Genomic DNA, 22,151 nt, shown 5'->3' with positions numbered 1-22,151 from the left:
GTCAGCTCAGCTCATGACTGCCAACAGGTCTCCAGTCAGGTCAGCGGTGTCAGCAGGAGCTGGGTTGTGTGGAAATGCATAAAGAGATACCTGACCATATTAACTTTCTAATACCCTTAAACCATAAAAAAGAAGAAATGCATGATGGATATTTGACCATATTAACTCTTTGGCTCACATAATGGGGTAGCTACAGCACACACACACAGAAAGGCACAATTGTGTAATTACGTTTAAGCCTTGGTATGTTGATAATTAAGTTAGCTGAGCAGGTGCTTAGTACCGTCTGGCCCCCCTAGCAGATAAGGATATTGCTGACTATAAAATATAATGAGAATACAGTTTCTTGAAAGGCCATGTGGCCTTGAGACTGACTTCAGTCCTACTGATAACCAGGACAAGAATGTGGGGAGGATAAGTGTGCTCAGGCCTACGAGGCCTACGTGCCAAGATAGGAATGAGCTATGGACGTCCAGAGGGGGCAGGCTCACTACTTGATTGACCAACTACCTGAACCAATAAAGAATGTACGTGTACGCCCATATTCTACGACAGGTGGGCGTACACGATTAACTGTATAAACATAAGCTGTCTCACTGACCCGAAGAAGCAGCGCCTTCAACCTTTGCTTGAGGGCGCTCTTCCCTTGTATACAAGTCAATTAAAGTAAAACTTTTCCCTTTGTGATACTGGTCTGGGTGTGTTAGTGCATTGGTATAGTGTTAAGTTTCGACAGTTGGATCACTACTGTGAGGGCACCACACATTTCAGTGAAGTTATCTTGTCAAGTTCATGTCCTGGTCTGTAAAATTGGCTCCACAAAATCATCGGGTCATTTCAGCTAAGCTTTACACATTTCACTCTTGCATAAACAAAATATTTGTAATTTATGCTAATTGTGTGCCAATTTAGAAGTGTTAAATAAGCACTGTGATTCCCTAATTGTTTTGTCTTTCCTGTTTTTGAATTCACATTGGGTGTAACCGGCCAAAGTGAAAATGAGAGCATTCTCCATTTTGATCGGCAGCCATGAAACTCAATCAAAAATAAAGTAACTCTTTCTGAGCAAAAGAGGAAAATATATCCATTAGTGCTTATGCATGAAAATGAATAAACAATTATCAATTAATTTACAAACATATATACTTTTCAATGGAAAAAGAGGAGATTTTGAGGTGATGTTATCAACGTTTTCAAGTTTAGGAGGGGGATGATCTAGGTAAATTGTGGGAATGGTTCAAACTCTGAGGGTTACAAGGTAAAAAAATAAGAATTTCAATGTCAGTTAGGAACTTTTTTCACATGAAGGGAAATAGACTTGTAGAGCAAGTTACTAGGCAAAACCACAGACATGGTCAGTAAAATGCGTTCAAAAGGCACGTAGGTGTGTTTCTGCAGAGAGAAATGATAGAGGCATGTCGGGTAAGAAGATGGGTAGGTGGGGTACAGAACAATCAAAAAGAGACAAGCCTGCTGGACCTAATAATATTACCTTTTTCCTAAATATTCTTGGTCCTGAAGTTGCACCATGGGATAGTTGCAGACAAATGCAGCAAAATTCCTCTCTCTGCTATTTTAGCAGAGAGATTATTAACCAATTTATTTTAAAGAAGTTAACACTTTTGTTAAAACAGTAAAGAGAAGAATTTCAGATCAATAGTCCAAGTGATCCCCTTCTACATGGCATCATTTCAAGACCCTCATGATTTTAATGAAAGACTAAAATATCAATAGTTATAAAACCTTTATCATGTAACAGTGAATTATAAAAACCAGTTTGAACTTTTGTTATATCTTTTTTGGCGCGAGAGATAATGTTGAAATAAGATGGGGGAAGAAAGTCTCTGCTTGCCAATGTAATGATTTTATAAATACATTCCTTTTAAATAAATTTACAATGTCGTTATAGATAGGGGGTGAAACTCAACTTCAGTGTGGGCGCAAAACGGGCTGTAGCGGATCAGCTGCCCGTTATACACCCTGCCAGATTTTTCTTTCCACCTGCCCGTTTTGTATCCCCCATCAAAATTAAATTTCAAAGGAACATCAGGTGGGGTGTATAACGAGTGGCTGGTCCGCTACCGCCCATTTTGCGCCCTCACCGAAGTTGAATTTCACCCCCCGTAGTGGGCAGAGCAATTCCTCCGCCATGGTCGTGTCCTTGCCTGCTTGCACAAGGTAGCAGCCCTTCCTACCTGTACACATTCGGGTCTCCAGTGCCTGTTCAGGACACAGGTGCTCGTTATCCATTGCTTGGATGATCACTGCTTTTGTCCGCACTTGTACTCCACCATACCCGAGATCTTCGTTATTCACACAGGTTAGTTGACAAGTACTCCATACGGACCATTCTGTCAGGTAACAGTCACCTGCAAGCATCAAGTAAAAAGAAACAATTAAATACTGATGTACAGAAAATGTTCTGTAGGACTTGCATTTAATGGCATATGTGTCATGCATGGAATATCGTACTGCAAATCATTTCCTTATAAATCTGGATTAATTATCTCACATAGGGTCATAACACCCTTCTGTGTGGATGTTGTTGTGTCACAGCACAATGCAGGACCAGTACGTTGTGCCAAATAGTACAGGTTCCCTATCACCAGCCCACTGGATTTATAATCTTAGTCAATCTAAAGTGAAGAGGCACCATATGGATCCCATGGAAAGAAGGAAAATCAGAGGCAAATCCTCTTTCATGCACTTCGTACTGACTAGTCCAAGCAATGCTGAGTGAAGGCTAAGAGCAGGCTGTCCATCTGCCACTCTCTCAGCTGCTATGGAATTCCTCCTGTCAATAATTTTACCAAAGCCCAGAGTGAGTATAAAAAGGGAAAATCATTATTTCTACTTGTAAAAAAAGCACTATCCAAGCATTCTGCATTATTATAAACATTAGCAGTATACAAGCTTTCTACATTATTGTAAACCTTATGTGAAAGTAATATACGTGTTACTTAGCTGTAAACAAAGGGCTTGCTGTCTTTGTCAAAACAAGCTTTTTACGACCTTGTGAAAGAGAAGGCCCCCCACTTTTTGGTTAATGAGCACCTGGTGCCATCTTAATGGCCTTGTCTGTGAAATAGTGAAAGGGAGTCACCCATAGCCTTGTTGTGATTTCCTTGAAAATGCCTCCTGGAGGCCACTACTCATTAGAGAGGTGGTAGTGCCACTGGAGGAATGTACAGGGGAGTTATTTGGAGGTTTATTATTCTTGGTGTGAAGATAAGGGCTTATCAATAGAGGGTTATTAGTGCCACCTGGGAATCAAGGGAGTAGGGTCTGATAGCCGGCCCCCTTTTTTGAGACAGAGAGGATGACTGATGGGAAGCTCATACAGACATACAGAGCTGATTGTTTAACATATATATAAGTGAGGTGCTTTTCGGTAACTAACCAGAACGTTCTCAGGGCGAGGCTGGATGCCCATAAATCAGGCTTTGGGGTCTGCTGTTACATGAACACTAAGTCAAGTTGTATTAATCGAACCAGCATGCTTGATTGTACTCTAGTATTTTAAACTTGTTTGTTACTTGTTATAACTTCTTAATAAAGCCATAATACTTTGGAAACAACAACCTTATGGCCTTTATTAAGGTCAAGAACAGTTAAAGTAAAAGCTATATTGGTATATATATTTTTACTTACACTACTCATGCTGCCTTTTCATGAAAATTATGAAGAGGAAGAATTTCACTACAAGTGGTGTCAGCCATGGCTCAGTTGGTTGCACTCTTGCCTCTGAGTCAGAAGGTTGTGGTTCAAGTCCAACTCCAAAGACTTGAGCACAAAATCCAGGCCGACACTCCAATGTAGTATTGAGGGAGTGCTGCACTGTCGGAGGTGCCATCTTTCGGATGAGATGTCAAACCGAGGCTCCGATCGCCCTCTCAGGTGGACGTAAAAGATCCAATTTCACTATCTTGAAGAAGAGCAGGATAGTTCTCCCCAGTGTCCTGGCCAATTGGACAATCCTCACCCAACATCATTAAAAAACAGATTATCTGGTCATTTATCACATTGCTGTTTGTGGGACCATGCTGCGCACATTTTGGCTGCCAAGTTTCCTATATTACAACAGTGACTACACTTCAAAAAGTACTTCATTGGTTGTAAAGCTTTGGGACGTTTTGAGGTTGTGAAAGGCACTATGTAAAAATGCTAGTCTTTCTTTCTTTACAATGTGCCTGTCAAGTTTCAGGAGTTCAGACAATGCTGGTACGGTGAGGTGGGGGTGGTGGGGGGGAGACAGTTGTGTAAGTTGTGTAAAAATATTATTATTGAGTTAAACTTAGCTCAATAGAGGGTAAATTCACAGGACTTCAGGGCTGGCAGGTATAGTTTGGGCTTCAGATGGTGGTCTGAATCAGTGTCCTAGAGATTGTGAATGATAATTTGACTTTGAAGTGACTGTTGACACTCATTGCTGCTGCAATAATCCTATTCATTTGAACATGGCAGGGATCACTGCCAAAGTTAGGCTGATGAATTCTGCTCTTGGGAGGGGAGTGGGTTAATGTGTTTGACTATAAGCCGACAATGGTGTCAGGTTTTTAAAAAGGGGCAGAAACAGGTTTTTGTGTGCCATGTTGGCTATGAGAGGGGTCTGAATAGTTAGAAGGAAAGCATTGAGGAGGTTAGGAATGCTGGAGGGTAGTTAAAAAACCTCAGGCTGGATTTTCCTCCACTAGCCCATCCAAATCAGGTGAGCTAGTGGCAGAAATGATGGTAAAATGGGTTGGTGAGATCTACCACTGCCTCTCTGCAACAACCTGGATTTCCCTCCCACCACCAGGACTGAAACTGCCCACCCCTTCCCCACCCACTGCCAGTTGGGGAGGAGGGGGGATGGGGGAAGATGGAGCACAGGGCCCAGCTTCCCAACCAATTTCTCTCCCATCTACCGTCTTACCGCCACTCCCTGGGATTGCCTGGCAGAAGGCGACAGTAGGCCCAGGATACCTGCGGTAACGACTGTGACATCTTGTAGTGAAGGGAAAAGGCCGAGGCCTAAAGGGCTGAAGCTCCTTCCATCATCATGGTTCCTCTGCCCCTTTGAAGTTTCTCTTCACCACTTCTGGTCTTGCAGCAGTGTCATTGCTGCAAGACAACCTCATTTTACTCTTTGGCTCTAGTGAGCTCCCTTTGATAGCAGGAAACCTGCTGGGACCCTGCTTTGTATCACTAATGACCCCCGACCAGGGAAGTGAGTTGGGATTGGAGCAGAGTTGGAGGGACGGGTGGAAGTTCCATTCTGCCCTACTCCACCACAATAAGGAAAATCCATCCCCACTTGTTTAAGTAAGACAACCCACTGAGGTAGGAACGAATGGCGTGTTCTTTATTTTGGATCATTACACAAAGATAAGTTATACCAAAGGAACTAAGTGAATGTAATCATAACTATTATTCTGTATGTTCAGCTTACTGTGGAATAAAGCAGCTTAACGGTTTGAATGAAACCTTGCCTCACCTAATGTTAACTCAGTCTGCCTTTCGAGAAATTGAAGAAATACATTTGTGAAAGACGCAACAATTCAATCCAGATAACAAGGGAATGCTATCGTTATGCTCCTGGATTATGCTATCATACAAGTATACAAAGGGCAGTGTCAGAGAACTGCCATAACAGTAAGACACTTAGACCACTTAAGGGAGCGACTCACACCACTAAACCCAAGAAGGTATATATGGCAGGCCCAAATTTATAAATGCCTTAAACCCAAGAAAAGTGCTCCTTACTGCAGGATGATATATCTATTTTGCACATCTGCCATCCTTATAGCCTTTGAGTGAGACTGGCTGTTTGGTTCTGAATTATGGATAGCTCTGCGCTGTACACTCACTATAATAACAAATATAATGAAGTGTTAAAGGGCTGGGATACAATCTTAGCAATTAAATGACTTTCTAAACTGTGGATGTTGAGCTTTCATGGTCCAATGTCATTTAGATCACATATGTACATATGCGTACATTCATCAGAAAAATTAAAACTGCATGTTTCCTAATTCTATTTATATTGAATAGTCTCACAAATCTCCACAACAATGGCTGCATATAGCAGTGCATCAATCTGCTGAGAAAATAACAGAAGGAATATATATTTTGAAATTAATGCTACGGGTATAAATAATAAATATTAAACTTTGATACTGTTAACAAATAATGCAATACATGCTGAGGAGACATTAAGAACTAATGCATTATACATTCCGTAAAATCAATGTAACTGTGGTAGTGCATTACTGATGATTGTAGAGCAGTTTCCATTCAACATAAATGACTGTCTAATGTAAAAGTTATATTGAAAATGTCAGTATTCTTCTCCCATAAGTGCCTTATTTCTGTTCAGCAAGCTTTTGAAAGGTTGTGAATTGCATAATTTATTTAATCACACTCCATATGCAAGTACTCAACTGTCCAACACAGCCTTATAAGTTGTTTAGTTTCAACACCAAAGGTTTAACATTCCCTGTTTGATTTTGAGTGCATTGGTCGACATGTGTGTGTTAAATTCCTGTCTGTGTTATTTTAATGAAGTTGCTAACCCATTTAAAAAATAAGTGAGTTAATAATTCATTTATTAAAATATTGCTGACAGGGATTTAATGCAAATGTATTGGTCAGTGAACTAAAAATAGCACAGAGAAAATGTAACTCCCATAGAAGAAATGCTGCAGGATTGATGACCGTGAGTGATGTTTGGAGAAAGTTATCCTTTGTAATTAAAATACGTTCATTTTTTATATTCAAGAATGAAAAATTACAAATAAATTAGACCATGGCAAAGCTGACGTTTGTTACCTAAATCTGATCATTATGCTCCCAATGATAGCTTCAGGCTCTCCCTGACCGAGCAGCACGGGTTAGATTCCTGTGTACTACCTTCTAATTAACAAATTGAACGCATTGTATTCAGAAACTAGAGTAGATTTTAAGAATTTGCACTTTCAGCATTTATCAGAAATTTGGTTACATAAGTCAGTGGGCTCGAACTCTCGATATACACTCCCAGCATGTGAATCTCTTTGCAAAGAGTGCAAATTTATAAAATCTACTCATTTTTGAAGTGCTCTCTCCTTGTCATACTTTTCAGCATTGTATGATTTTTGTCGGGCTCCCAGAAAACAAGTCTTGGAGAACCTACAGCACCTGGGCACGGGACAGTGCAGGCTTCTTGCAGAACAATCCACTTGTCTCCATTCACTACAGGCTCTAGGTCAGCACAGAACTCCTCATCCACAACCTTGCCAGGATCTTCATTGGATCCATCGAACACGACGCACGATATGTTTCGAAATCTCATACCATCTCCGCACTGAGCATCCTTTAACAAGAAAAATAAATAATTGTGATTTTACTGAAAGTCAGTGTGACTGCCTCAGTTATAAGTTACATTGATGGCAGTAATTATTGGGTAAAGGTGATACATTTTGGGAGGAAGAGTACGGAGAGGACATAAACACTGAATGGTAAAACTTTTAAGAGTAGAGGAGCAGAGAGATTTAGGAGTTCAGGCACAGAGATCTTTAAAACTGGGAAAACAAATTGATAAAAATATTTTAAAAAGCATCCTAGGTTATAGAAATAGGTGCATAGAGTACAAAAGCAAAGAGGTAATGCTAAACCAATATAAATCACTGATTAGGCCGCGTTGTGATATTGTGTCCAGTTTTGAGCGTCTTATCTTTTAAAGGATGTCAAGGCCACGGAGAGGATGCAGAAGAGATTTACTAAGATGATACCAAGGATGAGAGGCTTTAGTTATGATGAGACACTAGAGAAACTGGGGCTCTTTACATTAGAACAAAGAGGGTTAAGAGGAGATCTAATAGTACTCAAAATTATGAATGGTTTTGATAAGTTAAATCAGAAATAACCTATCCATAGGTCATTGAGTCAGTAACTAGAGTACATAAATTTAAGGTTATCACCACAAGAATAAAGAGAGACATTAGAAGAATTATTTTTATGCAGAGGGTTGTTGGGAAATGGAATGCCTTACTAGAAATGGTGGTGTAAACAGAATCCATAATAGCTTTTAAAATGGAAGTTGAAAATTACTTGAAAAATAAAAAATAAACGGATTCAGGGAAAGAGATGGGGGTTAAGTGCAGAGCTTGTTAATTCGCTATAAAACTCCATGATGCTATTCTTATGAAATTTGTCAACCAGCTGCTGGAAGGACATGACTTGGGCTTGGTGGAGCACCAAGCTGTTTGTTCCTTCCTCATGCCATGCCTTGTGCCACAGACACGGTGAGCCACTGGGAGGTTGTTGTTGCACCATGGTGGGGAGAGGGCCAACTGGCTCCTCAGTATGTTGCAGGCTTCCCTCCAGATTGCCAGGGTCAGGGATAATACTGAGTAATTCTGGATACCTGCTGGTCTTTTCTGTGGGCTTGTGAAGAGGAGAGTGTGTAGGAGAGCAGGTAGGGTGGCATTTACCTTTATGTTGAGCAATAGGTTTAGGAGGAGGCCATGTTTCCCAATAGTGGTGCTTAAAGTTTAGGAGATGTAAAACATTTTTTCTTTTGAGGAGATACACCCACCTTGGGGGTATCCTTGTCTGCTATCTTCTCCAGAGGAATAAGGCTATGTGCTTGTTGAGGTCCCAGTACCTGGGATATGTAAATGAGGTGGGGCAAGCATGTCCCTCTTTATGGTGCTCAGTCTCCCCAGCAGTGAGATGGCAGGCTGCTTGACCTATTCGGGTTGATATATATGTTGGAAAAGGAAGGGTATTTTTTCTACAGCAGACAGGTAATTTGTGGTAACTAGTAAACCTGTTTTTGACCAGGCAAATGGGTAGGCCTCCTGCAAGGAGCAAGCCCATGCCCTCTGTTTTGGCCTAATTAAGATTGTAACTTGACAGTTGGCTGAATTCTTTGGTGGTCTGGTAGGAAGTGGTAGGATTGGTGGTGACTATTTCTGTTACCTCCAGGCTCATCACCCCACTGAGCTCTGTAGACATCTATTGCAAACCAACCCCTCTGGAAACGGCCCTTTGCAATGAAGAGCTGCCCCAGAATTACACCTCTACTCATTATTGTGTGCCCTTGTGCTGGTTGGCATGAGAAGCATTCTTGACTTCTGGGACCATGACCTATTCTTGGTGAAAGACTGAAAGAACTCATAAGACTGATACTCACAACCTCCACCTACAGCAGAATGAGATTGGGTCAACTCAGAATCCTCCATAGTACATGCCTCACTCCACACAACTTAGAAAATTCCACCCAACCCTGGCTGGTAAGTGCTGGAAGCCACATGGCCACAAAAGCAGACTCCTGTAAATAATTTAGTCCTATCCTTGCCTCCAGCCCTTCTGGAAGAATGCCTAATAGACTACAGGGGCTATGGTTGGAGAAACCGTCCCTCTGGACCCAAGCCCATGAATATTTGGCCTGCTGCCTGTTGAGCAAAAACTTCTATCACTCACAAATTTGCACAGATTTCCATGTTGCAATCCAAGATCCCTTAAAATAATTATGTGGGATATTTATCAGTCAGAGCAAGTAATGTGTGGGCTGTGCATGGAGCTGGAAAACACTAAGAGATATGGGGCTACTGCCTGGAGGCCATCCTTTCACCCACCCAAATCCCCACAACCAGACTGACCTAAGGGCTGCCTGCTGAGGAGATGGGCCCCAGAACCCTGCTCAACCTTGGAAGGGGTTAGCTGCTGTCTCAATCATTGCAAACCTCTCCCCCTCCCCCCTTGAACACTCAGCCCTCCTGGCTAGGAATGACCTCAAACCCATCATTGAGCATTCCCCATCCTAATGCACAGAACTGAGTAACCATATATAAAACATGATGCATATACCAGTCATTAATCTGAAACCTATACTATAGCACGTACTTTGTATTAAACCATGTCCTGAGAAAGTGTGTACACTTCTCATATGAGATAAATAAAACTGGAAAAAAAATTAGATTGAGCAAAGAAAGACAAATGTGACTTGTTAGAAAGGACACCGCTGATCAGTTTCTTTTGACTGACTTTTGTTAAATAGTTAGATGCGCATTTTTGAGAATACTTCCACATTAACCCATTGAAATGAACAGAAAGAAAAGGTTTTTTAATCTTGATGTAATTAGACCACCATGTAGCAGATGTGTTTCCAGTAACAGGAAGCACTGCCTGGGTTACAAAAACATTATGACAAAGGGCGGCACAGTCAAACTGCACAACAAAATAAACATTCTAACAAAGTGAAGGGAAATCATTCAATATTGCAAACATTAGAACTTCAAAAACAAAATACAACTTAAAGACCTAACATATTATGCCAAGATTCAATAAGGATGGTTGTACTTGATTTACACAGCACAATTAGAAGTGGTTCACTTCTTTACATCTAACATATATTAAAATCGATATATGGGTCACATGTTCCATACAAACATGGAGACTCTAATGTTAAGATGTCCATGACAGTGGTGATGCTATTGTGGCACATGCTTTGAGTCTTCAGCATGTAATTGCAGCCCCCCCAGCTCTAACTCTGCTTTTAGGTGTCTTCAGTTTCTTGCCCCATTCTTTGGCTCGCTCCTGGGTCTCAGTCTAGCACCTATCTTTGTTCCTTGACTTCCGCTTCTGCTCTGCTGTCTACCAATGTGCCTATCCTGCTGGTGCTGCCCCAACATCCAGGCTTCTTGCACTCCCTCCTTCTCAGCCCATGCCTCTGCCTCAGAACGGCCCATAATATTTTCAGTTGGGCATCCAGCCCAGCCTCTGGCTCCTTCCCATTGGTCTTGAGCTCTGCTCCTAACCCCATTGCCATTGCCTTACAATTTTTTTATACATTTCGGGTCTCAATCCCTGCTTGACCTACCCCACTCGTAAAATTTAAAACTTTGAGTCATTGCTGTCCTGTTGCCTAGTTCTTTGCTCGTGAAGCCGGCAGGCCTGGAGTCCCTCTGCTTTCAGCCTTTGGGTAATAACTTAAAAAAAGACGATTTCTTCTTCAAAGCATAATGTTCTATTTATAATGCTATACTCAGTGAAAGGAACATAGCACTTTAGGCTTTGGGTTGGACCTAGTGGGCATATGAGAATCAGCCAGAGGAAGGGGTTGGGAGGGTTAGCGAGAGAGCAGAGATCAATGGTGTGTTAATTAACCAGAGAGCATGAGATGGGAGGGGCTAACTGAAAACCTAGGGTCAGGGGTATCATCCAGATGAGGTGGACAGTTTTGAGGTCAACGTGGGATGTGAGAGGGGCTTTAGCCAGAGAGGGGAGATAGAGCCTGAAGCAGAAAAAGTGGATGGCAGAAAGGATATGGGCCTCCGAGAAGGTGGGATCGTGTTAAAGCAGAGATGGAGGATACAAGAAATGTGGATACCTGTTGATAAGCATTCATCCGCAGAGGTGGGAAGGTGCAATTAAGTACAGATGGGGCAAACTGCAATGTCATGCAGACTGCGGGGGGGGGGGGAGTAAAGATGAGGTAGGGATTATAAGGGGATGAGGCAGGATGCTAGGGATGAGAGTCAAGGGGTGAGGTGCAGTGCAAGCTATAACAGGTGAGAGAACATTTTAAAGCGGACACATTGGGATTCAGGCTGTGGTGGGAAGGAAAGGGTATGGTTGTAATGAAATGATAGGCTAGGCGATGGGAGTATCACAATAGCAGAGGAAGGATCAAGACCACAGGAGATGGATTATGTCCCTCCATCCCCAGCACCCGAGACTCAAAACCTGCCTCAAGCCCTTTTTGGATTCTTCCCCCCATCCATGGCTCCAGATCCGCTCTGTGGCGGCTCTACAATCCCATGTGACTTACCATCTCTACTTAAAAGAAAAGAAGAGCAAGAATGAGAGCAGCAGAAAACTACGGAGAGAAAAATAAAAATCAATTAAAAAAAAGCAGAGAAGACAAAGGGAGACTGATAGTGGAACAAGAGGGAAACAGAAACACCAACATAAAGATGGCAGACATAGGTAAGGAAAAGACCGTTTTCTCCAACTTTCCACGAGCAGCCCCATGGGAGATTAGCTAGTCCTAAAATTAGAACAAGTATTTGATTTATTCATCATGGAAATTAGTAAATTAGATCAGAATTTGTTTTACTGATATTAACTGAAGAGAGTACAAAGACTAAGATTATTATACCTCAACTTTACATTGGGCCCATTCACTATATTGCCATCGATAACAAGGCTTGATTAGGCAAGGTTTGGACTGTTCCAGCTGCATTATACATGGTCTCCCGTCTCCCTGGAATGGTTGAATCAACGTCCTCTTGCGTGTCATTACTCCTAAATAAAGAAGTTGCAGATATCACATTAACTTGGTTATAAGAATTGTTTTGATCCTCCCTCATGCTTCTATAAAATCTACAATTAAAAGCAAACAGTATAATTAAAGTCCAAAAATATGTATGAGGGTGAACTTGTTCTGTTGATGAAAAACAGAAGAATGCTTGCTTTGCTATGTAAATAATGACCCCCCCCCATAAAATCACATTTTCAGAAATTGTATGTTTCACAGATGTCCTTCAGTTCCATTTTTGGTTAAAAGAAGAATTTCTCCCTCTCACAGAATGGGTATTTGGGAGCAATTATAAGGCAGTATTCTAATCATTTCAGCTTTTAAACTGTGAAAGCAATGTTTGACAAATTATAACCATGGACTGATTCCCTAAGAATAGATCAGGGCCTTATAATCACTGCAGAATATTTTTCAACTAATATATATATATTAGTTGAAAAAAATATATATACACACATATATATATAACTTATGTTTACACACACATATAATATATAATATATACACACATTTACATATACAGGTTTAATGTAGAATCATAGAAAATTTACGGCACAGAAGGAGGCCATTCAGACCATCATGTCCACGCCGGCCGAAAATGAGCCACCCAGTCTAATTCCACTTTCCAGCACTTGGTCTGTCGCCTTGTAGGTCATGGCACTACAGGTGCACATCCAGGTACCTTTTAAATGAGTTGAGGGTTTCTGCCTCAACCACCCTTCCAGACCCCTACCACCCTCTGGGTGAAATTTTTTTTCCTCATCTCCGCTCTAATCCGTCTGCCAATCACTTTAAATCTATGCCCCCTGGTTATTGACCTCTCTGGTAAGGGAAATAGGTCCTTCCTATCCACTTTATCTAGGCACCTCATAATTTTGTACACCTCAATTGAATCACCCCTCAGCTTCCTTTGATCCAAACAGAACAACCCCAGTCTAGCCAACCTTTCCTCATAGCTAAAATTCTCCAGCCCTGGCTTAGTGTATGGTAAAATCCATTACACCTGTAGGTGGTGCTGTGATAGGCCTTTACAAAGTTAAAAGTCCTATCACATACTATTAGCTGTATAACCCATTACTGGTACTGTATGCTGGCCTTGAGAGTCAGCATTACAAAGGTACATTGGTAGCACAGGAGACTTTTAGCCTTTATTAGGATGAAAGATGAAAATCTGGTGCACTAAAATGAAGTTTAATCTGAATCGAGCTGGGAAAAATGAGATGAAATGCAGCCACTGCATGAGTCCAACCCATCCTTCTGGAGCAGTCCAACCCATAGCACACTGCTGCTTGGCTGTTTATGCAATCTTAGGTCCTACTTACTGCGTCAATATATTTTAGTTGGCTTCCATTCGGATCCTCAGAGCTCTCTCTAATGTCTGTTTGGCTTCGCCCTGGTGTGTCTTTATTTTTTTGCTCTTTCTTTTCCACTCTCCAATCAATTTTTAATAATTTTTTCCAGTTTTTAATCACTAAATTTCTCCACTTACCCCTCCCTCCCTCCCTCCCTCCCATCTAGTAGAACTTTAGCCTCGTCCTTACACTAGATATATGACAATTAGTCCTGAAATAGGCATCATACCTTATGGATTCCTGTTACTACAAATGTTGATGTTAAAATGTAACTGAGTGTTAAGAACATAAGGACATAAGAAATAGGAGCAGGAGTAGGCCATACGGCCCCTCGAGCCTGCTCTACCATTCAATAAGATCATGGCTGATCTTCAACCTCAACTCTACTTTCCTGCCCGATTCCCATATCCTTTAATTCCCCTAGAGTTCAAAATATGTCGATCTCAGCCTTGAATATATTCAACGACTCAGCATCCACAGCCCTCTAGGGTAGAGAATTCCAAAGATTCACAACCCTCTGAGATAAGAAATTCCTCCTCATCTCAGTCCTAAATGGCTGACCCCTTATCCTGAGACTATGTCCCCTAGTTCTAGACTCTCCAGCCAGGGGAGACATAATCTCAGCATCTACCCTGTCAAGCCCTCTTAGAATCTTATATGTTTCAATGAGATTACCTCTCATTCTTCTAAACTCCAGAAAGTGTAGGTCCATTCAATCAATTCTTCCTCATAGGACACCACTCTCATCCCAGGAATTAATCTGGTGAAACCTTCATTTCACCACCTCTAAGGCAAGTATATCCTTCCTTAGATAAGGAGAACAAAACTGTACGCAGTACTCCAGGTTAAGTTAAACTGGCACCCGCTGGGTTCTGATAAACTGCATTAATATTAATACGCACCTGCAAGACCGCATGATCGAGAACAATCAGACCAGAACGACCAGTCAGAGAACTGACAATTCACCGGACATTCCACAGCACACGATGTGTTCATCTGCCATGATTTCTCCAAACCCAGCTGTCAATAGAAGCAAAGGGCACTTTCAACCGGGAGTGCTGAAAAAGGCACCTTTACAGACAAGTTATGACTTCTTTCACTTCAGTTTTCTTCATGGTTTTCAAAACAGAGCTTTTATGTTCTTATGCATTTGCAAAATGATCACCTAGGCACAACAAATATCAGAAAATTGGTCAGATTGGAGCACACACCTGTAAAGAGAACCTGCCCGATTTTCCTTCCATTAAATGGAGTAAAATTAGTTGGGTTCTTTTACAGGCCTGTATTCCCACCTGCCTGATTTTATGCTAATTGTTGTGCCCAAGTGATCCCCTGTACCCGGGCGCAGACCCAGGAAAATCTCTCCCTACATCTCCTTCATATAACATGCAATATGCTTATCTTACAAGCAATCAATTAATTTTGGGATGCATGCGTCTGGCCCATTTACTAAACACTGACTTTAAAGCAACCTTCCATCTGCCAGGCTTCATAGAATGATGCAGCACAGAAGGAGGCCATTCGACCTATCGGGCCTGTGCTGGCTTGGCAGTCCCATTCCCCTGCTCTTTCCCCATAGGCCTGCAAATTTTTCCTTTTAAAGTAGGTTTCCAATTCCCTTTTGAAAGTTATTATTGAATCACCTTCAACCACCCTTTCAATTGTAAACAATTTTACAACACCAAGTTATAGTCCAACAATTTTATTTGAAAATCACAAGCTTTCGGAGGCTTCCTCCTTCCTCAGGTGAATGTCAAGAAATCCTCGAACCTCAAATAAAATTGTTGGACTATAACTTGGTGTTGTAAAATTGTTTACAATTGTCAACCCCAGTCCATCACCGGCATCTCCACATCATAACCACCCTTTCAGGTAGTGCATTCCAGAACATAACAACTTGCTGCATAAAAAAAATCTCCTCACCTCCTCTCTGGTTCTTTTGCCAGTTATGTTAAATCTGTGTGCCCTGGTTACCAACCCTCCTGTCAGTGGAAACAGTTTTTCCCTCTGTATTCTATCAAAGCCCCTCATAATTTTGAACACCTCTATTAAATCTTCCCTTAACCTCCTCTGCTCTAAGGAGAACAATCCCAGCTTCTCTAATCTATCCACATAACTGAAGTTCCTCATCCCTAGCATCATCCTGGTAAACCTCCTCTGTACTCTTTCCAAGGCCTTGACATCCTTCCTAAAGTGTGGTGTTCAGAACTGGAAACAATACACCAGCTGAGGCCTAACCAGTGATTTATAAAGGTTTAGCATAACTTCTTTGCTTTTGTACTCTGTGGCTCTATTTATAAAGCCAAGGATCCCTTATGCTTTTTTAACAGCCTTATCAACTTGTCCTACCACCTGCAAAGATTTGTGCAGATATAAACCCCCAAGTCTCTCTGTTCTGCACCCTCTTTAAAATTGTACCATTTAGTTTATATTGCCTCTCCTGATTCTTCCTGCCAAAATGCATCACTTCACGCTTTCTGCATTAAATTTCATCTGCTATGTGTCTGCCCATTTCACCAGTCTGTCTATGTCCTCCTGAAGTCTGCTACTATCCTCCTCTTGTTTATTACATTTCTGAGTTTTGAGTCATCTTCAAACTTTGAAATTATGCCCTGTGTACCCAAGTCCAGGTCATTAATATATATCAAAAAGAGCAGTGGTCCTAATACCACCTACTACCGAGCCCTGCTACCAGCTCACATAAAACATTAAGTGACATTTTACCGCAGCAAGACTAAAATGCAACAAAATGGTGACCAAGCTGACAGAAGCGATTCCTCCAATCCATTATTAACTTCTGCATTCTGCACACTTTCTCTTCACAGTTCCTCAATGTAAGGACAAATGAATTTGCACCACCAATGTGGAGCTTTGTAAAGCATTCAAAGATATAGAAAATAGAATGCAGGTCTCAGTAAGGAGAAGTAGAAAAAAAATCGCTGTAAAACATCAGAAATAGTGACTTAGAATCATAGAATGTTATGGCACAGAAGGAGGCCATTTGGCCCATTGTGTCTGTGCCGGCCGAAAAAGAGCTACCCAGCTTAATCCCACTTTCCAGCACTTGGTTCATAGCCCTGCAGGTTATGGCACTTCAAGTGCTCAACCAAGTACTTTTTAAATGAGTTGAGGGTTTCTGCCTCTACCATCCTTTCAGGCAGTGATTTCCAGACCCCCACCACCCACGGGGTGAAAAAGATTCTCCTCAGCTTCCCTCTGATCCTTCTACCAAATACTTTAAATTTATGCCCTCTGGTCACTCTATCTAGTCCCATCATAATTTTATATACCTCAATTAAATCTCCCCTCAGCCTCCTTTGTTCCAAAGAAAACTTCGGGATCTGCTGCTCCTAAAATATTGGGCAAAACTGGCGTAAATGCAGGAAACTTGCATTCATTGGTCTTTTTCATGGGGTGGACCTATGTTAATAGTCCAGTAGGGTTTCGGCAGGCATAACTCTGGAGTGGCGGAAATGATGGAAGAAATTCGTGTGTAGCGATGTTTTGGTGTAAAACTAGCATAAATCAGTTCCGCACAAATTTCCTCAGAAAAAAACTGTGCAACTTGCTCTTATGCTGCAGTTGCGTCAAAACTTTACAGGAAATTCCAGGCCACTCCATCACTAAGTGACAGGACATAGTTTCTTCGCATTCTTCACATAGAGAGTGCTTTGTCTGGAGAGGAACGACTGCTGGTGAAAGCTGTCGTTCAGTGAGAGAGAGAAAGGCAATTTACAATCTCTTACATACACCTTTTAGTGGCTGGTTGAAGAGTGGCATTGGTAGGGCACTGGGGGCAGACTGCTGCTTGCCCTCATACTCAGAGATTGAGTGAATGCCACAGGAACCTACAAATGGAAGAAGATCAATGAAAATTTATAATAAACAAAAGCAATTATGATACTCAATTATTTCCAATTGATAATGCGCGGGAACAAGAAAATTAGACAGAACTTTCAACAGCTCCCTCAGATGGTGCATTTGTATTAAAATAAAATAAACAAAAGCTGTGCTAGCACACATTTCAGTCTAATCAGTACTAGGAAACGGCATTGGGGTAATGACATTTATCCTTTCTCATGTGTATATCAATTGGTTTCTTTTCACATCTGTTTAGAACAGGGCGGACAGGGAATGCAGTTATTCACGCCCATGTAATACACTTAGATCAGTAATGTTGATAACATTCATCCTTTGAGGATTGAGTCTCATTCCAGGATTCAAAATAAATATACATTTTTACCAATCATATATCTCCAAAATGACATTTTGTAATCTGAGTATTAAAAAATTGAATTAGAAAAATGCCCAAACCAACTGTACAACATTTAGCATTCCACAATATCTCCAGATTAAGCTAAAAAGCTACAATTGTGTTTTTTTATTGCCACACAAATGCTATTAGTGTCTTTGAAGAATGAACCTGCATGAGTATTCTGCATCGTGTTTAATAGTTTAATAGCTTAGTGGGATCAGAATTTGTTATTCATTTTGATGAACATGAATATTATATTTGTATTTCTTTCCTGTTTAAATATGAAACAATTTCTATTCAGTCATTTTCTGGACAACCAATCTCCCATAATCAGCCCTCACTGCTTACTTTATCCTTACATTAATCTGCATTACCACAAACGTATTGAATATTGCTTCCACTTATGTTAACCAAAGGACAAATTTGTGTTCTCACAGGGACACAGATAATAAAGGGGAATGCTGGGACCTTTCCTCTTCAACCTGAAACGTTAACTCTCTTTCTTTCTCCACAGATGCTGCCTCACTTGCTGAGCTTCTCCAGCATTTTCTGTTTTTATTTCAGATTTCCAGCATCCGCAATATTTTGCTTTTAATAAAGGGGAATGTTAGTGTAGATGCAAGTAAAAGGAATAGTGTGGAATGACACATATTCTACACACTCAAAATCAGAATTACATTTTCTCTGCTTACAGGTTTTCTCAATAATCATATTTGCAGGACTCATGGGGGAGAAAAAGCACGATTACCCACAGAGATTGGTCTCTTTTAAAGAGTGGGGTTGATCCCCATTTTTATTGCCAAACAAGCAGGTTGTATTGTAGCAGTATGGCAAGCACTGATCAGTCCCTCCGCTCTACTTTTTTTCCCACACATCCTAAGAAATGATTCTCATTTCATCCACTTCAGACGGATGAAATGCTGAGTGCGGTTTTGAATCTAAGAACTTTCGGTTCCAAATCTAGCACTCAACCAAATGAACTGCCCATCCTAACAGAGATCCGTATGTGCTCATTAGAGTGGAAAGGCATGTACATAGGTCTCTGTCAATGCTGCACTTAATCAGGTGCTTCAGTTTTTCCTTTATTTCCATGCTGCTAAATGCTTGGCCTATCACCCCAGTTTTTCTTTCTATCGCTTTTTCTCTCTCCCTCTCTCTCCACCCCCCTGCCCTCCTCCGTGTCTCTCTCGCTCTCATTTTCCTAGATGGTACAGCTCAGACCTGGAACTCCATGTGGGCAACCTGTTTAAATACATCCTGTGCCAGTCCATGACACAGCGTGCTATGGAGTTGTCTGCTGTATTAGTGGCTACCTGGAAAATTCCCTTTTGAATTTTTATATGCAAATATTTACTGTTTACTTGACTTTTCATTGTGTGTCACGCAATGGAGCCAAAAAGTAATGTCATCAACTGCAAATTGGAAAGATTATGGCGGTTATATTGGATAACCCCCGTGAACGGGCGTAGGCATCGCGGTGTGCGATTATCCCATGCCCATTCGTTGTGATGCAGGCAGCACATAACATTCGTGCTGCCTGATGATTTTAACGATTGCTGCATGCAGCCAGCACTACCTGCGCTGTTGATTGGCTGCATGCACCAGCAGGGAGCCCTGATATCGGGAGTGGCTAACACTACTTAAAGGCAGCCTGCTTAAAGGGGAGGTGCACTGTGGCTGCAGGAAGTGATATGAGAAGTGATTCCTGGGCTCTGATAGTTGGAAGAATGGCTGAGCTTGCGAGAGAGGGTGCAGCAAGGAGCTCGGATGATGCATTAAAGGCCTTGGTGCAAGAGGTGGAGAGAAGGAGGGGCACCCTATATCCGCAGGGGGGCAGGAGGCCCTCCAGACAAGAGGCAGTGGGAGGAAGTAGTGGACGAGGTCAATGCCAGGAGAATAGCACCAAGAACATGGATGCAGTACAGGAAGAAGTTCAATGATTTGACACGAGTTGTCAAGGTGAGTGAGTTCAATTGTCAAGTGGCATGTCCTACCAACTGCACCACTAGCCTCATCAACTGCTCCACGTACTACAGCCCCCATCTCCCACCTACCAACAAGCTCTTTCAATCAGTACTCAACTCTTCAAATTAGATGCTTCATCTCACTCTCAAACATTACCACTGTAGCAAACCACAACTCGCACGTCACACACACTGGCAGCTATTCAACCACATCACCCAAACATCTTGCAGGACACTCACTTCCCTCTTTCTTGCAGGAGAAGGTGATGCATAACAGGAGGCAGCAGGAAAGAACTGGTGGAGGACAGGCACACCTACACATCCTAATTCCCATGGAGGAGACAGTGCTGGCCGTGATTGGAAGGGCCATTGCTGAGGCCGTGGCCACCGGCGGTGCTGGAGGGATCGATGATGAGGGTCTCTGCGTACCTAATCCTCCTTCTCACTTCCTACTTCTCTCTCATCCCACAATCTTTTCTGACTCGCGTGCTGCAGATGGTGTAAGCACTCACTTCTTACTTTCTCCTCTCCCCGCACCACAACTCAACCCTTGTCCCTTTGTCATTTCAGATACTCAAGAACTGGAACCTGCCCAGTCACAGGAGGCAGAAGAAGATGACGGTGATGATGAAGAGACACTGTCACTCGATCTTACACTCGCAGCCACCAGCTCAGATACTGACACAGTGTGTAGTTTAGAAGCTAGGATAGTGGAGGGATCTGTACATGGTGAGACATCGGGCACAAGTGCGCAGGAGCCGTGGTGGGGGGAACGGATACCGCAGGTGCCAGCTCGCCAGAGGGTGAGGTTGGACACTAGCTCTGCTGCCGAGGAGTCAGATGATGACTTCAATGGGCCAGGCTACAGGGCGTACACAGCCAAATGCTTGGTGCACTGGAAAGCCTGCGCACAATGTCAAGGAGCATGGAGGAGTCCAGCTCCAACTTGGCACAGGCCTTTGCACAGAGCTTGGAGCCCATCTTTTCCTACAAGAAACAGGTGGTCACCTCCATCAGCACACCTGTGGAACCCACCATGATACAGCATTTGATGACCGAGGTCACAGCTTCCATTGCAGCACAAATATCTGCCATCAAAGGTCAGACTGCCGCCTTGGAAGCTCAGACTGCTGCTATTATGACTCTGGGTTCCACAATTGAAAGGGACTTCCAGGGTGTCTCAACAGTCCAGCAATCTGTTCTCCAACAGATCACCAGGATTGCTGAGGCGCCGCCCCAGGAGAGTGGCAGTGGCGCCATGGACGACGAACCTGCTGTCCTCTCTCAGGATGACAGCATTCCTGCTCCCACCCCCGCCACTTCAACAGTGTCCTTGCTGTTGCCTGTCAGCCAGCCAGGCCAGACTGCTGCAGCCCAGGCCTAGATGGTACAATCTGAAGCCAGGTCCTATCGGCCCAGAGCTGCTCGAGATCATCCTCCAAGGCCATCTACACGCTCTTCAAATGAAGGTCAGCAGCCTCCCACCACCCATGCTTCAACCACTGGGGATGCAGCTCGTAGGAGCACTAGGAAAGGAAAAGGCACACGAACAACAGGCACTAAGGGTGAATAGTCTGATTTTTTTTGTGTAATTTCATGTGTTAATTTCTAATTGTGGATTTGAATTTGCATTTGGTGGTGGTTTTTATTTCTGCGGTGAGTTGAGGGAGGAACCAATGCACAATCATAAGGAAGACGATTTGATGGTCATGTGGGAGCGGAAAGGTAAGGAGTGTGGGACTGTTGGTGAATGTGGAAGTGTTGTTGAGTTTACTGGTATCGCTCATTAATAATCTGGTCACGCAGAGCCCTGGCAGGCAGGACCTGTCTACCTTGTTGCCTCCCTGCCTCTTCCTCCACCTCCTCCTCCTCCTCTGCCTCTTCCTTCTCTTCCTCTTCCTCCTCTTCTTCTGCCTGTTGCCCAGGTTCTCCCCTGATAGGCAATGGCAAGGCTGTTGCCCCATAATGTGCAGCATGCAGCATAAAACAACAAATTTTGATACCCGCCCAGCTGAGTACTGCAGGGCTCTTGTTGACCGGTCCAGGCAGCGGAAGCGTTGCTTGAGGACACCTATGGTGTGCTGGAGCGTGGTGTTCCAAAATGTTGCCGGCTGCTTCAAATCAGCACACTGATTCGCGCCATAATCTCCCGACTCTACATGTTGCCGGTGGTCGTTAGGTGCATGCGCGCAAACCCCTTTACCAAGATGGAGTCCTGCGCATTTCACGTTGGAAGAGCGGACCCCATTTTCGGGGCTTAAGGTGTTCGAGTTGCGCCTACAAAATGGATGCTC

At 42.7% G+C, this 22,151-nt stretch overlaps 1 protein-coding gene across 2 annotated transcripts in view; it reads right to left on the bottom strand.

Moving 5' to 3' along the window:
- The window catches only part of LOC137341081 (thrombospondin type-1 domain-containing protein 7A-like), a 368,227-nt gene that overhangs the window by 26,114 nt on the left and 319,962 nt on the right, over positions 1–22,151 (bottom strand). For both annotated transcript variants that reach the window (XM_068003999.1, XM_068003992.1), the window contains 4 exons: positions 14,541–14,658; positions 12,128–12,273; positions 7,159–7,333; positions 2,196–2,369 (listed from right to left, as the gene is read on the bottom strand). In XM_068003999.1, coding sequence (XP_067860100.1) covers positions 2,196–2,369; positions 7,159–7,333; positions 12,128–12,273; positions 14,541–14,658 — 613 coding nt within the window. The remainder of the gene's footprint in view (positions 1–2,195; positions 2,370–7,158; positions 7,334–12,127; positions 12,274–14,540; positions 14,659–22,151) is intronic.

The sequence above is a fragment of the Heptranchias perlo genome, chromosome 2 (genome assembly GCF_035084215.1).
Source record: "Heptranchias perlo isolate sHepPer1 chromosome 2, sHepPer1.hap1, whole genome shotgun sequence".
In the NCBI taxonomy this organism is placed as follows: domain Eukaryota; kingdom Metazoa; phylum Chordata; class Chondrichthyes; order Hexanchiformes; family Hexanchidae; genus Heptranchias; species Heptranchias perlo.
This window is presented reverse-complemented; position numbering and strand designations above follow the sequence as displayed.